Below are 19,782 nucleotides of genomic sequence, written 5' to 3' on the forward strand. Positions count from 1 at the left end.
AAATATTTGAATAAAACATACTTTAAATTTAGATAATAGATTAAACATAACAAAATCTATAGTAATTTCTGCTTACAATAAAAGAAATCAAAAGAAAAAGTTAAGTTTTCTTATTGTGTTAATTCAAAATGCTTTTACTCTGTTCTACAGTATGGCATTAACCAAATCTATCTCCATGGAAACAAGCAGGTGCACCACCAGGCTAAGTTACAAGTCAGATCTGGTGAGAAGTGAGTCCGCTCACTGTAAGAATGCATGATTTTGTAGGTATTTTGTGCAATATGTAAAACACTGAAGCTCTGCTTTTCATTACAAAACCTCACCACTAGATGGCGCCATGAGCCTCTAAATATTCTAAAGGCATACTCGTTTACGGTGCATACACTCTTTTACAGTGAACATAAGTTGCTGTGGCACAAAAATACATTCAAATGAAACAGAAAACACACACTTAAGTTGTGGAGGTGCAAATGCAACAAACAGCAATTTAAAAATGAAAAAAAAAAAAATGCATAGCACACTCAGACCACCGATGTCCAAAAGCTTTTTAAATTTAATTTTAAATTACATTTTGGCAAAAAGCCTTCATCAGATCATTTTTTTCTTGCTTTGGACCCTTAGATAACGAGACAAAATAATACAGTGCAATAAGGGGATCTAACCTTAATCTTTGTAAGTGAAATGAAAAACCTTCAGGTTTGTTTTTGACGAGGGAACAATGCTACACTGTGATGAAAAGCTCAAAAACGTCGATTTAACAAATGTGTCTTTTCAATCTCTGACTAAGACTAAGCCTGATCTCCTCAGATCTCAGGAGCTCAGCAGAACCGGGCCTGGTCAGGACTTGGACAGGACACACTGGGAAAACCACGGGCCACAGTGGAGCACCTGTGGCAAACACTGTTGTGGTGTCCTTAGGCAAGACACTTCACCTATATCGTCTACTCTGAACATGGTGTGTGCGTGAGAGTTAATGGTGATCGGAGAGCGCAGATTGGTAGCCTCACTTCCAGCAGTCTGCCTCAGGGCAGCTGTGGCTATAACAGTATGTAGCACAGCGAGTGTGGGATGAATGAATAATACAAGTGTAAAATGGAAAACGGAGTGTGTGGAAAAACTCTTTGACACTAAAGCATTATTATTATTAACATGAAGTCATTTCACTGATGCTGATATTTGGATCTTTGCAGTCTAACCTGCTTCTAACAGACAAAGTACTAACTCTTTAACACAGACATCACATTTCCAGGGCGTTTCTGTTTTCATTCCATTCATTTCATCCACTATTGTCCTCAGTTGTGCTAATCTCTTTTATACTGTTTTTGCACAAATGAATCGACATATTCCTGAGTCCTTTTCCTGCACTCGTCCCAGCTGTACAGAGGCTTGTACTGGAAATGCCTGTACGCTTTATCCGTCTTCACTGTAAAGGAAGTACACAACTCTGTAAAAATATACATATTCAGCCTCGGTGTGTAGTTATAAAACGGACTCAAAATCCAGCGCAGGATTTGGTTCGTTATCGCCATGAACCACGCGATGAAGAGGGGAATGTGTATTTTTCTGAAGTTGCAGGAAGTGAAAAAATGCTCGAAGAAGTTTCGATGGCTTTCGTATGGAGAGTCGTCATAGCAACAGAAGGTCTCTCCTCCCACATTTTGGGGTTTGTCTCGAAGAGCGCGGGCAGCGAGCACGTGCATCCAGGCTACGTTACCTACAGACACAAGAGAGGGACAGGCAAAGGGTTAAAGGTCCTGTATGACACAACATGGACTCCTGTGAGCTTTAAAGCATGTTAGAATGTTCCCTCCTCAAAAACACACCTGGAGCTGTGTTTTGTTTGATTCACACATGTTTGAGTAACTATTTATTATTATTATTGTCATGAAGTGGTAGTTTTCATGTTAACAGCTCCTTTTTCCCTGTAGTTCAGTAGAAAGAGCCAATTCCAGCGCTGAAATGATCCAGATGATTCTACTGGAAGTGTAAGAGTTTAAAAACACAGTGGAGCACTTCCTGTATTCCCCCATGAAATCACAAGGTGGAACAGAGTGATTTCTGTGTGAGAGAAGAACTCAGATTCGTCAGCTTCTCTTCCTGGGGTCATTTAAAACTTCAGCTCCACAATTTAGTTCACACACAAGTGGGTCTGGTCAAGTGGTAACGGAGGGAAACAGGGGCAGATTTTTGACATTCAAATGTCTCTTATTCAGAAACTAGAGGAACTATTGAAATAAGTAAAGTATCAGAATGTAGGAAAGAGTTACACTCCAACAGGGTCAAGTTAAACCTGTGATATTCTTTCAAGTTGTTGACAAAAAATTTTAAAACTCATGTCGGTAACGGAGGGACCAGTGTTGGGAGGGTTACTTTTAAAATGTATCCCCCTACAGATTACATACCCCAAATGTAGTATGTAACAGAATCCATTAAGTTACTTTAGGTGAGTAACGTAATCTGAATACTTTGGATTACTTGATATTGACATTATGCTTTTTAAAACTACATGAATGTAGCAACCACATCCTGAAAATTGCTGTTTGTTTTCTTCAAATTGGCTGTTGAGCCCAAGTCTCCATGAATGGACTTTTGTTTACTGTAGAGAAACAAAGATGAGGATATTTTAACATAAGATATTTTTCTGCTAAAAGACAATAAAAAGCCCAGTAAAAATCTATAATAATTAATGTTTTGTACTCAAATGCAGAATCAGATTATTGACAATGACGATTATTAACAACCTCGTCCACTGTGTGACAGACGCCACCAACATTAACGTTAAGACGTTTACGTAGCTCTTATTGTGTGTGTTCTGTTCGGGTTTCCAGCAATGAGTGGAATTACCAAGATGAAAAAAAAAAAAAAAAGGGATACAGCCCAAAATGTGAAAACAGGAAAATACCTCTGTGTAATCCATTTATTTCAACAAAGTAACTGTAATCCACTCACCTCTCACTGAAACAGTAACTGTAACCGAATACAGTTACTCATAATTTGTATTCCAATTACGTAACGCCGGTACATGTAAACTAGGGTGACCAAACGTCCGTTTTTCCCCGGACATGTCCGTATTTTGCGTCATGTCCGGGGCGTCCAGGTTTTTTTTTTATAAAGTGATGCAAATGTCCTGGTTTTCAGTACCTTTCATTGGGACATTAAACTGAGCGTCTCTCGTATCTCTCTGTGACTCAGAAGGAGCACAAATGCGCATTTAACAATGACTTGTACAAGAAATTCTCCGTTTTCCGTCCCGGTCAGGACAAGTGGGAGTCCATGTGCACAGGTTGTGGAGGTGAGAGTACAGTGTCCCTCTTTATCGCGGGGGTTATGTTCTAAAAATAACCCGCGATAGGTGAAATCCACGAAGTATCAACTTTATATTTTACAATTATTCTATCTGTGTTAAGTCTGTAAAACCCCTCAGCACAAACTTTATACACTTTTCTCAGACAGGACAGGTGCAACCCTTTTTACTTCCTTCTTAAAACTTGTTGCTGCTGTCATGTCCTTTTGTTATTTTCCTCTATGTAACGAACTGAAGATTCATTTATTCCATAATGGAGCCCAACAGTGCAGAGTCCCGCACAGGGTCCATTTTTGGAGACCCCCAGTACAACACCGCACCAGCGCAGGACAGGACCGCACCTGCCCGTTAACCCGAGATTATATCAAACTTTTGCGCTGCCTACACCACGGACTGAACCAAGACTAAACCAGAACTAAACCAGGACTAACCCAGGACTGATTCCAGGACTGAAGAGGAGGACTAATCCACGACTGAACTAGGACTAAAACAGGACTAAACCAGGACTAAGCTAGAAGTGAAACAGGACTCACTATCGGGGCGGGCTCGGAGGTGACCACAGGAGAAAGGTTCAGTTCCGCACCTCACGGAGTTAAACGTGACAATTGCCCGATCGCGCTTTGCGGACAAACTGCTCGGCGTTTTCTCTCTTAAGTCCAAGATTAGACCTGGTTTAGTCCTGACCCACCCGTAAACTGTCACTCCCGAACACTGAACATGACTTAAAGTTCACTGAAGGAGCTTTAAGAGCTGCTTACTGTACAGACTAGGCCAAGACAAGTTTTGTTCAAATACAGGGGAAAAAAAAACAAAACAACTACAGCGCTTCACTACTTTGTCTGGAATCCTTCACAGTATGGCATTAAACCTTTCTATCTTCATGGAGACCAAACTAGACCAAGTAACAGGTCAGATCCATGGAGATGTGACCCCGCTTACAGTCAGAATACCTGTTTTTCTGGATATTTTTGAGCTGAAAATAACATCCAGAATTGAGTAAATGTAAGGTAGAGCCGTTTAATGTCATACTGTGGAACATTCCAGGCAGAGCAGTGGTAAAGAAACAAGCAGATGACGGACCCCAGCCAAAAGCAAGCATAATATGATGAGCTAATTTTCCATACTGTTCACCTGCATAGACTCGCCCGTGCTCCGTGCCGTCCGGGACAAAGCTCCTGATGACCCCACCATCCTGGACACAGCGCTTCCAGAATTCCTTAAGCAGATTACAGCCCTCTCCATAGATGCCTGTGGGTCTGAGGGAGCAGGTGAACATCGTCTTCCCACCCTTCACCTGCAGCAAGAAAAAGAAACTTCATTAAAGGCCGCTTCACTAAAGGCAAGTGTCCGATCAAACTCCGTCACACGCCGCGGGAGAATGAGGGACAATGTGTCCGATTAAACTCCGTCACACGCCATGAGAGAATGTGTCCGATTAAACTCCGTCACACGCCAAGAGAGAATGTGTCCGATTAAACTCCGTCACACGCCATGAGAGAATGTGTCCGATTAAACTCCGTCACACGCCAAGAGAGAATGTGTCCGATTAAACTCCGTCACACGCCATGAGAGAATGTGTCCGATTAAACTCCGTCACACGCCATGAGAGAATGTGTCCGATTAAACTCTGTCACACTCCACGGGAGAATGTGTCCGATTGAACTCCGTCACACACCTCGGGAAAATGTGTCTGATTAAAAGCTTTGATTTCAGGGAGGCGTGACCCGACTTTGTGTTTTTGTGTGCGATTTTGAAGCCACTGTGCTCCATGTGTTGTGTGTCTGTGTGCGTTTCTCATGTGTGTTTGTGTATTCCTCATGTGTGTATGTGTGTGCGTGTTTGTCATGCGTGTGCTCCTCGTCTCCTTGTGTGTGTGTGTGCTCCTCATGTGTACGTGAGTGCCCCTCATGTGTGTGTGTGCTCCTCGTGTGTGTGTGTGCTCCTCGTGTGTGTGTGTGTGTGTGTGCTCCTCGTGTGTGTGTGTGTGTGTGCTCCTCGTGTGTGTGTGTGCTCCTCGTGTGTGTGTGTGCTCCTCGTGTGTGTGTGTGTGTGTGCTCCTCGTGTGTGTGTGTGTGCTCCTCGTGCGTGTGTGTGTGTGCTCCTCGTGTGTGTGTGTGTGCTCCTCCTCGTGTGTGTGTGTGTGTGTGTGTGTGCTCCTCGTGTGTGTGTGTGCTCCTCGTGTGTGTGTGTGTGCTCCTCGTGCGTGTGTGTGTGTGTGCTCCTCGTGTGTGTGTGTGTGCTCCTCGTGTGTGTGTGTGCTCCTCGTGTGTTGGTCAAAGTCAAAACACGTTGTAACTTGACCAGCTGTTTTCTTTGTGAACAGGAGATTCCTGCATCAGCTTAAATTACACAAGAGTTTATGTAATGACGTCACTTTAAATTTCATTTAAAACAATCCAGTATTTAACTTTAAACTAGTGTTGTCACGATATTAAAACTCTACTTCGATACAAAGGAAGGAGTAGACTCAGTACTTGATACTGGCTCTGATACCACGATGATAATAACAATACTCTATCAGTTTCAGCATTAAATATTAGTGCTTTTATATCCCATGTGTAATATCTCATATGTAATATCAGATGTGTGTAATCCCTCAGTGGTCCATGTGTGTTTACTCGTCTATGTGCTCTTTTAGTTCTGATACAGCTCAACATCATTGTAAAGTCATTCAGGAAAAGTTCATTTGTATCCTGTGAATGTGACTTTTTTAGTATTGATACCAGTTCAAATAAGTATCTAGTTTTGATACTAGGCCTATCTTATCTTCTACTCGCAGTATTTGAGATCGAAGTGGATCAAACACCGGTTGAACGACTATTTGCTGTTCTTGTGATTTTTAGACTGAAGGTCCTACATTACACAAACATCACTCTTGTGAGCTTTAAGCCACGTTCTAATGTTTTTACCTCAAAAACAGACCTGGAGTTGTGTTGATTCATTTCCACATGTTTGAGTAACTCTTTCTGTCTGCCTACATCTCACAAGCTCAGAATACTCTGTTCCAGCTTGTGATGTCATGAAGTGGTAAAATAGCTACAGCCAACTAGTTCAGTAAAAATGGCCAATTCCGGGGCTGAAATTATCCGGATGATTCGAGTGAATATATATGAAGTTTAAAAACATAGTGGAGCACTTCCTGTATCACCACATGACATCAGAAGGTGGAACAGAGGGTTTTCCATTTGAGAGAAGAACTCAGCCTAAATGTGCAGGTTTGTGTGTTAACTCTTTCCCCTCTGGACGCCTACTAGGAACAACCCATACATATGTTACTAGGGCTGCCCATACAGCATAATTGCATAAAAGAAAACAGACTTCCACGAGGGATTTCAGGGCAATTTTGGTTCATATTCGAGTATAAAGCCCGGATAGTTTGTTCAGATATCGCAGGACTCCATACAGACGCATCAGCGGCATTCTCATCTTCGTAAGTTTCACTCTCTGTAAGTCCGTCGCTGTCGCTGTTTTCCACTTTATAATCACCCTCATCATCACTTTGAAATCTATAAAAGTCACTTTCTCTAAACTTATCCATAAAATACGTCCGCTCCTCATTATTTCTAAAACTGTGCACCGCAGCGCGCGCGATCTTTCCATTACACATGTTTCGTGTTGTGTTTTTTCCGGAACCTACAATCGTCACTACTTCGATTAACTTTGGAAAAAATCTGCGAAAACATATCCTTGAATCCTATTGGTCAGTCTAGTGTGGGTTGTAGTGGCCTCCACCTATCACAGTCTCTGTTTACATGTGAAAAACCGAGCCGTTTCTAAAGGTCGTCAAATCACGTCTTTAGTGATACAGCGGAGGAGTCAAAAGTCGTCATTAAGGAAACAGGGGGGTCGTCAAATGTCGTCTTCATGGGGGAAAGAGTTAAACATGTTTGAATGAAAGAGAACCCAACTCCAGGTGTGTTTGTGATGAGGAAACTGTTAGAACACAGATCAGACAATAGTGTCATATGGTGAGATGTTCTCACCTTGGTCCCATTGGCTTTCAGCAGCAGCTTCTCAGCCTCACACTTGGTCTTGGCATAAGTCATGGTGTGTTTGATGGGGTAGGGCAGGTCTTCAGTGCCCCTGAAAAAAAAAGAATCATCTTTGTAGTTTTCCTGTTGTGGCTGAGCAGTGGAGGGGACCCAAAAATGGACAGCAGACCAGGTAAAAATAAAAGGTGAATTTATTTTACAAAAATGGAGGCAGGGCTGGATTTCAGGCAGGAGACGACAAGGAAAACGTGCTTAGGACGAAAACAATCTGGCAGAGTGTCACAGGTGAGCAGGTCTCAAGTAGTCAGGTCCTTGATTAACTGCAGGTGAGGACAATTAGAGGTCCCCGGAGACTCCGCACACACACACACACACACACGCGCACACGCGCACACACGCACACACGCACACACGCGCACGCACGCGCACACACACACACACACACACACACACACACACACACGCACACACACACACACACGCACACACACGCACACACACACACACACACACGCACACACACGCACACACACACACACACACACACGCACACACACACACACGCACACACACACACACACACACACACACACACAGCACGCACACACGCACACACACCACGGAAAGGAGGGAGAGGAGCACCAGTCATGACATTTCATATATATTATTTGTGTGCCACAGTTTTGTGAGTCTTGGTAACAGAAGAAACATAAGGACCAAAGAGTTTGTTCAGAATGATTCCGGTGTAGTAACCACTTCATACTTCAGGGGTTTATTATATGTTCTACTTCATTTATAAAGTTCTTCTTTATGAATGAAGCAGAACATAGATTTGAGTCATGACTGAAAGAACAAGATCACAGATACAAGCAGCAGTTCAAATGAGTTTCCTCTTCACAGAGGCTGAGCGTTCTCTTAGAGATACAGGGAGGAACTCAGTCACACGGGAGGAGCTCGGAGTAGAGCCTCTGCTCCTCTGCGTCGAGAGGAGCAGTGAGGGGAGGGCATCTGTTCCAGACGCCTCCTGTAGGAAATCTGCACACATTTTTGTAAATCCTTATTAAGTAATAAAAAATTAGATAAGAGTAGTGATAATCTTGTGTTTTCTAAGAGAAAAAGACAATCTTTTCATTCACTTATTCACTGTCATCCAAATGTGACGTCTGTGGAGTCGAGTCGTTCTGAGCCGAGCACACGTATCAGAGGAATGTTTGGATTCCTCTGGATCAAACATGTGGCTGAGGAAAGAATGACACAGGGGAAGTGTGCAGTGCATTGTGGGATGTGTGCAGGGTCCTGCACATGTGCACATGGAGGATCACTTCAGCACCAACACAGAGCTGTTTTATAAAGTAGAAATGGAAAAGAATGGAAAAATATACCATTATAAATGATATGTTTTTGTAGCTTTGGGGTGACACAATTATTTCAGTTATTTTACAGTGTCAATATTTTACGAGGTCAGTCACTCGGTCGTGTCCATGGGAATGAATTGCTTTGCCTGTAATTTTCCACTGAACTCAATTACAGGTATTTTAATGTTCAAAGACACAAGATTTGGCCCTTGTTTACAGTATGGTTGCCAGGGAACAGTTCAGCCAGGAAGTAAAATGATAAACTTCACCAAAATTATAAAACTAGAAAAAGAATCCAAAATCGGAAAATGACTTGTTTTCTATTTCCTAATCATGAAATAAAAATGGAAAAATATGTAAATAAAGTCTGTCTTTATTGGTTTTCAAAGACAAAATATATTTAAGGTTTTCCTAAAAATCGTGCCTGTTATTTTCTAGTTTTGAAATGTTGTTGAAGGTTATGCCTGGACTCACTCACTGACTTTGGTCAGAGGATGCAGAAGATTACCTGATGAAATCTTGAGTGGTTTGGACCACGGCCATGCTGCTGGTGTAGATGAGGCTGCAGATGCCATTTTCCACACAAGCCTGGATCACATACTCAGTCCCTGAAATGACAAAATATTTGATTAGATGCTCACAGAATGACAATAAACTAAGCATTTTCTTAAAAGACTTAAAGCATATTTAAAGCAATACTGTGTAACTTTCTGGAGGAAGTTTAAACCCTTCAGGACCTTCTCCAGATTTATGTTTTATGTCCTGCTGTTTAAGATTATTCACAATTCACTCCTGCGTTGTTGTTGTTGTTTTTTTTTTTTTTGTTTGTTTTGTTTTGTTTTTTGCAAACTGGGTGCACTGGGACATCTATTGTGGGTTAATAAGACCAGGCCCTATTTAAATGAATGGCAATTCACCAGCGTATACACTAGCATTGTAGTCAAGACCACACTAATTGAGACTAAGACTTGTCCAAGACCACAGGGTTCCAAGACCAAGGCAAGACCAAGACCGCTGAGTGTCGAGACCGAGACAAGAAGGAGACTTTTAAAGGTCAAGACTGAGATAAGACTAAGACCACGGTCCATCAAGACCAAATCAAGACCATCTTTGTTTGTTTTAGCACATATATATCAATGTTTTTTATAAATCTATATTTTATCTGATTAATGTTCACTTAAACTCTGTGCCCTTTTTTGGACCCTCATCCACAGTTTGAGAACCCTTCTTTAAGCCAACTTCCACTGGCAAGTTGCAGAAAATTGCTTCAAAGTGAAGAAAGTGTGTAGGATATTTAAACCAGTTTTCCTAACATGAGTGACATTCTCTTATTGGTTTTGAGCAGCCTCTCCACATTTACCAAACCAAACGCACATCATGACAAGCACAGATTTTATTAGGCAAATTTTAGCCCACATATCACAGTAGACCTCTGCTCTGTGCTGTAATTTTGTATCTTCATAAACTCTCTATCTTACAACTAAAATCATCATTATAACACTATTCATTTGACCTGCCCCCTTCTGTATGATATAACATCCAGCTCCTCCTGGGGAACCCCGAGGTGTTCCCAGGCCAGCCGAGAGACATAGTCCCTCCAGCGTGACCTGGGCCCGGTACACCTTCTGAGGCAGGCGCCAAGGAGGCATCCTGTACAGATGCCCGAGCCACCTCAGCTGCTCCTCTACTTCGAGCTCCTCCCGTGTGACTAAGGAAACTCATTTCGTCCGCTTGTATCTGTGATCTGGTCCTTTCGGTCATTACCCAGAGCTCATGACCATAAAACCTATAAAACCACCCGCAATTAAATAAATGTAAGGTAGAACAGTTTAATGTCAAACTGTGGAACATTCGAGGCAGAGCAATGACATATCCACAGAAACAACCAAAAAGTTACACAGTGCACCTTTAACAAGCAAATATCAGCAGTTACACATGCCTTTACGTGCCCTGTGGATCACTGTGACTGATGTGTTTCACTGCACAGGACACACACATTACACCTGGTGTGCACTGACTGCAGGTGCAAGACTTAGAAAGTCATTCAAATCAGTGTCCTCCTGCCACACTGTCCTCAGTCCAGGTGCGGGTGGAGAGTCGGCCTGTGGAAAGAATCTGCAAGAAGTCTATCTTTACCAGACACCTCTAGGCCTCTGCTCTGTGTTGTAGACCTCTGCTCTGTGTTGTAGGTCTCTGCTCTGTGTTGTAGACCTCTGCTCTGTGTTGTAGGCCTCTGCTCTGTGTTGTAGGCCTCTGCTCTGTGTTGTAGACCTCTGCTCTGTGTTGTAGACCTCTGCTCTGTGTTGTAGGCCTCTGCTCTGTGTTGTAGGCCTCTGCTCTGTGTTGTAGACCTCTGCTCTGTGTTGTAGACCTCTGCTCTGTGTTGTAGACCGCTGCTCTGTGTTGTAGACCTCTGCTCTGTGTTGTAGACCTCTGCTCTGTGTTGTAGACCTCTGCTCTGTGCTGTAGACCTCTGCTCTGTGTTGTAGACCTCTGCTCTGTGTTGTAGACCTCTGCTCTGTGCTGTAGACCTCTGCTCTGTGTTGTAGGCCTCTGCTCTGTGCAGACACTGTAGCATAAATATAGATTAGTTTTTGCTTTGCGTTTCATCTTGCTCTTCTGATCAGCACACATTGAGGATAATTCAATAATAATTCAATAATTCACTCTGTGAATTGGGTTGCCTCTCCACAGATCTGACCTGTAACATGGTCTGGTTTGGTCTCCATGAAGATAGAGAGGTTTAAAGCCATACTGTGAAACATTCCAGACAAATACCATCTCATGGAGAAACACATTTGACAGACTGTCCACCAGAAAAGTTACACAATGTACCTTTAATGAAAAAACAATAGAATCAAAAATAAATGTGAAATTTGGCACAAGGATTCTCTTCTCTGGCTTCCCGATCAAAAGAGTCAAACGGGGGACCTATGACATATTTTGCATGGTGTTGCCATGGCGATGAAGCATGTTAGCGTTTCTAATGTGTGTTTCTTGTTAAAAGTTCATGATGAACGTGAACTGCTCCAGCTGAGGGAATGATACAAGAATGCAACTTTAGCCCACTTCAGTTTTCTAGTGAAGTTCAACCCAAAGCTGCTACTGCTGCATTTCACACGACACCACAACATTCTCTAGGCCCATGTTATATCATACAGATGGGGGCAGGTCAAATGAATAGTGTTATAATGCTGATTTTTGTTGTAATATAGAGAGTTTATGAAGATACAAAAGTTTAATACCATACTGTAGAACATTCCAGACAAAGCTATAACATCTCCATGGAGAAAAGCATCTGACAGACCCCCCCACCAGAAAAGTTGCACAATGCACTTTTAAAATACAAGCCACCGTTTTACCTTTCACGTTGACGTTGTATATGACAGAATCTGGGACCTTGTACCACACGTCCACCACACTGGCTGAGTGGATGAACACGTCAACCCCGCGAGAAGCCTCCAGGACCTGGGTATAGTCTGTGATGTCCCCCTGGATCAACACCACCTTCGTGCGCCCTAAAACAGAAAATAAAGTGTATTATGAACGCGAACTGCTCTAGCTGAGGGAAAGATACAATAATACAACTTTGGTCCTCTTCAGTTTGTTTTGTGAATGCACTTTTAGTCTGTTTAGTGAAGCACAACCCAAAGCTGCTGGAAGTTGCAGGGGCATCGCCATTTGATGCCACCTGCGAAATGTATTTAAAATAAAATCAAAACTGAATCTGCACTTCCTGAATAGTGACAGTCACCATGGTTATTGTTGATACTAATAGAGAAATTCATGAAACTGTTCCTAGTTCTGTCAGTCTTGGTTTAATCCCACTTAAATCTTATTCTAGACTTGGTTTGGTCCTGTTCTAGTTCAGGTTGAGTGTATTTATATGAACATATTTCTATATTTTACTTTACTTGTGCGTATACATTTATATAATGATGCTGTATTTGACAGAACTCTCTAGCTATTTTTTGTATTGCTACTCATTTAGAAGTTTTAATACAGTTTTTCTATTTTTTATTTACTCTTTGTTATTGTAATATAATGTGAAGTGTGAGCTACTGTGTCCAAGTAATTTTCCTTGTGGATCAATAAACTTTGTCCAAGTCCAAGTCCCAGTTTTGTTGTTGCGTGTGCAGATTATTTCTCCAAAACTCATTCCTCGTTGAAATACATGTTTCCTTTTGTAACAGGAGTGAAATGGGACAGTCTGAGGAACTTCAATGTTTCTTCTATGTTGGTGGAGAGTAGGCCTGCGGAAAGAATCTGCAAGAAGTCTGTCTTTACCGGACACCACAGTGGTCTCTGACACCAAGCTGACAAAATCACATGAGCAAAACAGGGAATCAGACGGCAGAACTGACAGTTCTGGTGTACTTTCAGAATAAAATATCCCTGCACACTCCTGGTACTTCACAAATCTACTTACCCAGTGTAGATCACCACAGTATCCAAAAGCACGAGATAGTGGTATGTTAATCTATGGCATGAACTCCTGATGTGCACGCGGTGATCTGAATGATCAAATTATGAGCGCGTGCGAGAGATTCAGATGCCCTCCCTGGAGAGGGAAAGGAGCGAGGGAGGGACACGAGGATACGAGGACACAGATTTAGCAGATACAGATGTTATTCTGCCAATTAAAATCCACACGAAACATCCAAACTGCTGACCTGTGAGTGTGGGTCTGGGTCGGGGGCATTATTCTGTTCTTCCTACAGTCAGAGAGCAGCTCTCATGTGCAAAAGTTCCCTATTACACAAAAATGTAGGGAAGATTTTGGTTGGGGTCAGGTTCGGGCAGTAGGCTTTGTGTCGTGCACAGACTCGGGTCACTCTGCCGCTCGGTGCGTAAAGACTAAAGTAAAAGTGTTAAAGTTGCGTTCATTAAATCAAAGCCTGGCTCCTACAGTGTCCAAGGGAAGAGTTTTTGTCTCAGGTCGGTTCATTATTTCGTCCTCTGTGTGGGTCACAGTCACAGTCTGTGTTCTATAGAAGTCTGTGGTCGTGGTGTGGACCGTGTGAGACTCTGCGCTACACCGGGAACATGGCCGCACTCGTGCACGAGTTTCAAATGTATAATATTGTGGAGAATAATGAGTGGAATAAACAGCCCTTCTCCCTGTTTTGGTGAACCAAACATTTAAATGCACAAATCTGAAGGTCATTCTTTTATATACGTGGATTTTCTGATCAAACACTTCCTCAAACTCTTTTCAATTCTGCTTCTCTCCACGGGTGTCACTTTTTCCCCGTGTCTTCAGACTTTGCTTAGAGCTTACAGCAGGTCCCGAGTTGGTGTAGAGTTAAGCAAAGTGCCACGCTTTAGTTGAGGTTCATAAATACCGTGGTTGGCGTAGAGAGCGTGTACGCAAGGATTTTTGTGTAAGCGAGCTTTATAAATGAGGCCCAAGAGCTTTAATTCCTGCAAATATGTTGTCTCAGGAGCGCAGTTTCCACACTCTGCCTGCAGCCTGCTGCGACCACACAGCAGCAGAGAGCGCAGTCAGTGGGCCATAAAAGTCACAGTAAAACTGCACTGAACCTGAACTGCACCACAGCTGCAGTCAGCAAAGTACAAGTTCAACAAGTCATCCAACTATTTGAGTAAACTTACTCAGCTAAACCAAAGATTTCACTTTTTCAGCTTTGCCTTTTACCTGTGCTCTCCTCCTCCATGCTGGGGTCCGTGTGTTCATCAAAGACCCGAATCTCCGACACACTCTCCTGCTCTTGCTCCAGTAAAACCCGCACCAAGTGTTTGCCCAGGAAGCCACAGCCCCCGGTGATGAGGTACACAAGCCCCCGCGGCTCTCCTGACATGTTAACAGGTAGTGGAGCTGAAGATAGCAGCAGAGGGGACAACGCTTCACTGTGTCTGCTGACTCTCTGTCGGGGCTGTGAGGTCCACAGACACACAGGAGGAATTTAAACCACGGGAGGAGCCAGAGGGGAACATCACGTTTGATTGGTCCATTCGTCTGCGCTGCTGGAGTGGCACTGTTGCCGTGTGTCCAGGCTGTGACTGTAGCCTCTTATTGTAGTTACAGCAGCTTGAGTTTGTTTTGTTGACGTTGTTGGGGCTGGGTGTGGGCTGTGGACCAGGTTGTGCTGCTGTGTAAATATTACATTTGGCTGTGTGCTCTGATTGTGAAAACCAAACACAGTGAAGCATAGGACAGAGGACTGATGAAATATAAGAGAAAGAATTTATATTCATTCAAGATAGAGATAGATAGATAGATAGATATAGATAAACTGTATGGATATAGCAGAGTCTTGCAATGGGTCGGGTACCCGCTGGTTACACCCATTACTACACTTGGACTAAACCAGGTCTAAACCAGGACTAATCTTGAACTCAAGAGAGAAAAAACCCTGAGCCCGCGGAGCAGGGTGTCCACAAAGCGCGATCAGGCAACCATTGCACTTACCTCCGTGGGGAGGTTTGTATTCTGATGGATGCTTCAGTTAGAATGCTTTTAATCTGTGTGTGATTTATCACGGGCACGGGTGGGTAACGGGTGGAATATTAACGGGTCCGGGCAGGTGCAGGTTTAACTTTGATATAATCACGGGTGAACGGGCGGGTGTGGTGCTGTACTGCGCAGGTGCGGGCAGATGCGGGTCTCCAAAAATGGACCCGTGCAGGTCTCTGTGCTGTAGGGCTCCATCGGTTCGTTACATAAAGAAGGAGGAAAATAACGGACAACAGTAGCAATACATTTTCAGAAGGATACAAAAAGAGTTGTAACTGCACTGTAACAAATTTCCTGTAAATTTTACAGTAAACACCTGGCAATTTTGTTGCCAGCTAGTTATTGTAATATTTCAGTCCATTGTTGTAATATCAATTTACAGTTGCTTGCTGGATTTGATTCCCAGCTATTTATTGGATCCATTTTACAGCTATTTACTGGTATTATGAAAGCAGGAATTAATTGTACAGTAATTTACAATATAGCCCTGTATTTTAATTTACAACTATTACCTGGCAATTTTCTTGCCAGTAATAACCTGTCATTTCAAATTACAGGTTATTACTGCAAATAATATTTCCAATTACAGTTGTTTACCCCTTTTGTGTAATTATATTGAAATACTGCTAATTCATCAAAAAAAAAAAAAAAAAACAACTAAAGAAACACTGAAGTAGAAGGAAAACAATTTATTCAACAATAAATATCCAACAATCTGGGCAGTCTTAACATTGCTTGGTTGAAAACATTTCACCAAAAAAAAAAAAAAAAAAAAAAAAAGACTAAAGTACATAAATACATTATTTTTACTCCATGTACTTTGGGAGGAGGGTGCTGTCAATTCAAAATAATAAGACAATATTCCAATAAATATAAAAGTATAAAACAAATATTGACACTTTTGTCCATCTTTTTTAACCAATATAGAATTCTTATACAACAACTTTAACCAAAATGAGTGTACAACAATGCAGTGAGAAGTTACAACTGAAGCCACTCAAAATCCATCAAGCATTTAAGGAGGGTAGCAACAACTGGATGGACAGCATTGTTTTTCTTTTCAGTCACTTTTCCAGATTTTTGGAGGAGAACTCTTACCGTCTTCGTGCTAAATGAGGGGTTTAGTCCAACAAAACATCTGCAACCACAAATAATAGATATAAAACAGTATTCATTCAAATTAAACAATCTATATTCCTGGGTCTAGTTGGTAAAACAGTCAAACAGCATTACAGAAATAATATATTTTAACTGAATTACACTGTGTAGTTTTAATCAATTTACGAGCATAGACAGCAGTTTTCCCTTACTCTGTGTGAATGTTTGATATTGGTAAGGTCAATCTCTCCTGTGACCTAGTATGGTAATGATGAAAATTAAACTCAAAGAAGTAAGCTTTGTAAATAGAAATGTGGGTGTGTACAGGACAGCTTGTGTGTACTTTGATTTATTACTTTTTAACAGTGACCAATGTGACCAGTACTATAAAGTACTCTTATACACACCCACATTTTCATTTACTAATCTGCAGCAGAAAATCTTACACAGTATCTTACAACTCTGAGTTTAATTTTCTTCATTACCATACTAGATCCCAGGACAGACTGACCCTGCCGGTACCAAAGATTCACACAGAGTAATGGAAAACTCGTTTATATGCTCCTTATTTATTGAAAACTCATAAATAATCTACACAATGTAAATAAATCCAAATATACACTTTCTGTAATCTTTTTTGCCCTTTTTAAATAGAATATGTATCAGAGTCAGACCCCTCCACTAAGATTATTTACCTACTTTTTTGTTACTTGTTATTTTTTCATTCATCTTTTTTTCTAACTCACCTGGGTGAAAAGATATGAATTTGTTAAAATTGGTACTATAGTCACATACAGTGTCACATAGTCGTGAAATTTGGAACAAAGAATTAACATCAAGTTCTGCTCCTGCCCCATCTCCTGTGCTCCTCTTGCATTCTTACCTTTGGATGAACTCCAAGGTGCATGCAGCTTGCTCCTGATATACCAGATTGAAGTTGTAGAAACTGGCAAATAACGCTGCTATTCCCACAACCATATTGTCATGTGTAGGCACCACCACCTGACCCTCAATACTGAGCATTCACTCTTTGGCTGTGAGGACATCTCCTAGCAAATATATTTCTATATATAGTTAAACTGTATAGCACAAACAAATAACAATTAGCATTAGCTAACACCAAGTCTTGGAGAGTCGGGAAGCTGGGTTCTTTCTACGTCAGCTGGTGTTGATGAAATCTGAAAGATAAAAATGCACTTCAATTTTTAGACTGCATACACAAATAATATACATGTACATAAAGAAACTGCTCCACTTACATCCACTGGCCAAAAGATTCCATCGGGTTTCTCTTTAAAGTGAGCCATGAGCAACAGGATGACACATGGACAGGGATCACATCCGTCAAGGTCATTGTACTTCCACAGGATCTTCTGTATTTCACCAGGAGGACCAGTTGGTTTGTTGTCCAAAAATTGAAGAATGAACTTCCCCTTTCCCTCGATGGCTTGCTCCAATTTTTCCAAAATGCTAATGTTAGTGAGTAGTTGGAAGTGGTTGTATAATCCCTTTGGACTGAAAAGGTATGACCAATCAAGTTTATACTCTCTAATGGAGCAAGTGGGGACAGCATTAATGTGTTGGCGCTGGAGGTAGTAGATTGCTTCCATCAAACGTTGAATGTGTGCAGTTTCCTCTCCAGCAGGGCCCTGGGTGCAGAAAAGTTCTTTCATCTCTGTTTGTTTCTGCTGAAGGCTGCTTTCTGTTTCACCTGATGGACAATAGGGCTGCCACCTGACACAACCATATTGGTCAGATGAACCTCGAGGTAGAGTGGCAGGCTTGGGGAGAACTTTATTTCTTCGTCTGCAATGTGTATTTCCACGATTTACATGCTCAACTCTTGTCTTTATTTGGGATAAAATGGAACCATAACCACTACCAATGCAAGTTCCATCTCAAAATGTCCCCAAAGCAGTTGCAGTGTGATTTTACTACTCTTCTTGCTACTGTAAGGCACTGAGATTTTGACGGGTTGACATCATAAAGCCTCATTTCATCCACTAAAATCCTGATCATTTCTCGTCTGTCCTTTGCGCAAGGTCTCTTTTCTTGTGCTTCTGCTGTCCTAATGCCAGGAGGCATCCTGTGCCAAGGAATTTCAAAGTTTTCAGCCCAGTCATTTAAAGTGACAGTCACTGTAGAGATTGGATTGGTAAAAGTTGTTGTTATTGTTTCGAGTACTGGATGTGGTGGAGTCTTCAGTGCTTTGGTTGAAGATAATGTCTGAATCCATAGGCGTCAGTGTAATGCAAGCTTCCTCTGTAAAGGAAGTACATCACCTAATCATTTAGTGTTGCTTGGTCGGTCAAACCTCTTGAATAGTTAAGATTTATTATGTAAATGTAACACCAGATCATCATGACCATCGTTGCTAAGAATGAATACCTTGTGTTTACCAGGCTTTCAAAGGTTTTCGCTGCTGGATTGGTGTCAGATTTCGTGATAGGTCCTCTTCTTTGAGGAATTTTAAATCCTCCTTTGACTCCACCCCTATAGTAACCAATGTTTGCAGGAGACTCTCAATTTTTTCAGTTGCCAAGCCTGGCAGGACTGTCTTCACAGTCTGCCTCACCTCTTGCTCCAGGGTCAACATCTACAAGAGAGTGACGCAAAGCAAGCACGTCAGTGTCATTAACATTGTACTTGTACAAAGGGATAATAATCCAATAAATCTTTGTGTTCTACACACAGACTGATTGTGGCATCTCCTTTAGACTGTAAACACCCAAATGCAACATTTCTCTAGCCACTTCTTGTATTATGACAAAATAAACAATACTGCTGCTGTGAACCAAAATCAATATGACTTCTCCAGCCTTCAAACCTGCACTATCCTGGTCAAGAACAACATGCATTTTTGTATCTTGTGCCTTTGACAGTGATGTCACTAGTTGTCACTGTGGTTGTACTGCTGAATTTAAATGATGACACAGCATGTTGTATGCTTTCATTAAGGTCATTTGGAAAGAAATCTGCTCCTTTCTCTAACTGGATAACAGGGGGGAAAAGACTGCCTGCACTTAAATACGCCTGAAGCAGTTGGTGTCGTTCAGTTGAGCTGGCACAAAGGCTTTTAAAATTTTGCAATTTCCTGGCACATTGTTTAAAAAAGTTGTGCTTGCTTTCAAATTGCAGGGTCCATAGATGGATGAGTGGTCCAAACTTGAGAATTAATTCCGGGTAGTGACAGAGAAAATGATGCTTGGGTTTGAGTGTCTTGTTTGGAAAAAAATTCTGCTCTCAGCTCAATATATTCCTCAATCAGAACGCGCAAGTAAGCAACTTGATCCGGAGTGATTGCAGGAGCACATATGTAGGAAACCATATCCCTCATCAGTAAAACAAGTTTCCAAGCATCACTTTCTTCATCTCTGATTTTATCCCCAATTAAAATTGGCAGCAGTCGTAAAAGGCACCAATTTTGGACAGCATGGCCACTCAACTTTTCACTGTTGGGGTTGTATTCAGGAGGCTTGTCTATAGCATCATTCTCAAGAAACGTAAACTTTGTGATCCTGCGGTTTAAGTCAGCAAAAGTAAACCATTTGTCCT

At 41.8% G+C, this 19,782-nt stretch overlaps 2 protein-coding genes across 2 annotated transcripts; both read right to left on the reverse strand.

Moving 5' to 3' along the window:
• Positions 1-126: 126 nt before the first annotated feature.
• On the reverse strand, positions 127-14,513 carry LOC110173349 (3 beta-hydroxysteroid dehydrogenase type 7-like). The gene is made up of 6 exons (XM_055157748.1): positions 14,311-14,513; positions 12,014-12,169; positions 9,160-9,259; positions 7,288-7,387; positions 4,436-4,598; positions 127-1,714 (listed from the first exon to the last, which is right to left on the reverse strand). The coding sequence occupies exons 1-6, from the start codon at positions 14,471-14,473 to the stop codon at positions 1,302-1,304; spliced, it is 1,095 nt and encodes a 364-aa protein (XP_055013723.1). The 5' UTR covers positions 14,474-14,513; the 3' UTR covers positions 127-1,301.
• A 2,456-nt stretch (positions 14,514-16,969) lies between these two features.
• LOC129410295 (uncharacterized) lies at positions 16,970-18,463 on the reverse strand. The gene is given in 6 exon segments (XM_055157981.1): positions 16,970-16,973; positions 17,111-17,291; positions 17,348-17,405; positions 17,487-18,126; positions 18,128-18,365; positions 18,412-18,463. Coding segments are annotated over 6 exon segments (1,173 nt in total).
• Positions 18,464-19,782: the final 1,319 nt, after the last annotated feature.

The sequence above is a fragment of the Boleophthalmus pectinirostris genome, unplaced genomic scaffold (genome assembly GCF_026225935.1).
Source record: "Boleophthalmus pectinirostris isolate CB_2022bp ecotype Guang Dong unplaced genomic scaffold, ASM2622593v1 HiC_scaffold_22, whole genome shotgun sequence".
In the NCBI taxonomy this organism is placed as follows: Eukaryota; Metazoa; Chordata; class Actinopteri; order Gobiiformes; family Gobiidae; genus Boleophthalmus; species Boleophthalmus pectinirostris.

Coding starts and splice junctions, on each gene's coding strand:
- LOC110173349 (XM_055157748.1), bottom strand. CDS start 14,473: ATGTCAGGAGAGCCGCGGGGGCTTGTGTACCTCATCACCGGGGGCTGT. Junction 7,388..9,159: donor ACCACTCAAGATTTCATCAG/GTAATCTTCTGC, acceptor TTTTTTTTTCAG/GGGCACTGAAGACCTGCCCT. Junction 4,599..7,287: donor TGAAAGCCAATGGGACCAAG/GTGAGAACATCT, acceptor TTCTTGCTGCAG/GTGAAGGGTGGGAAGACGAT.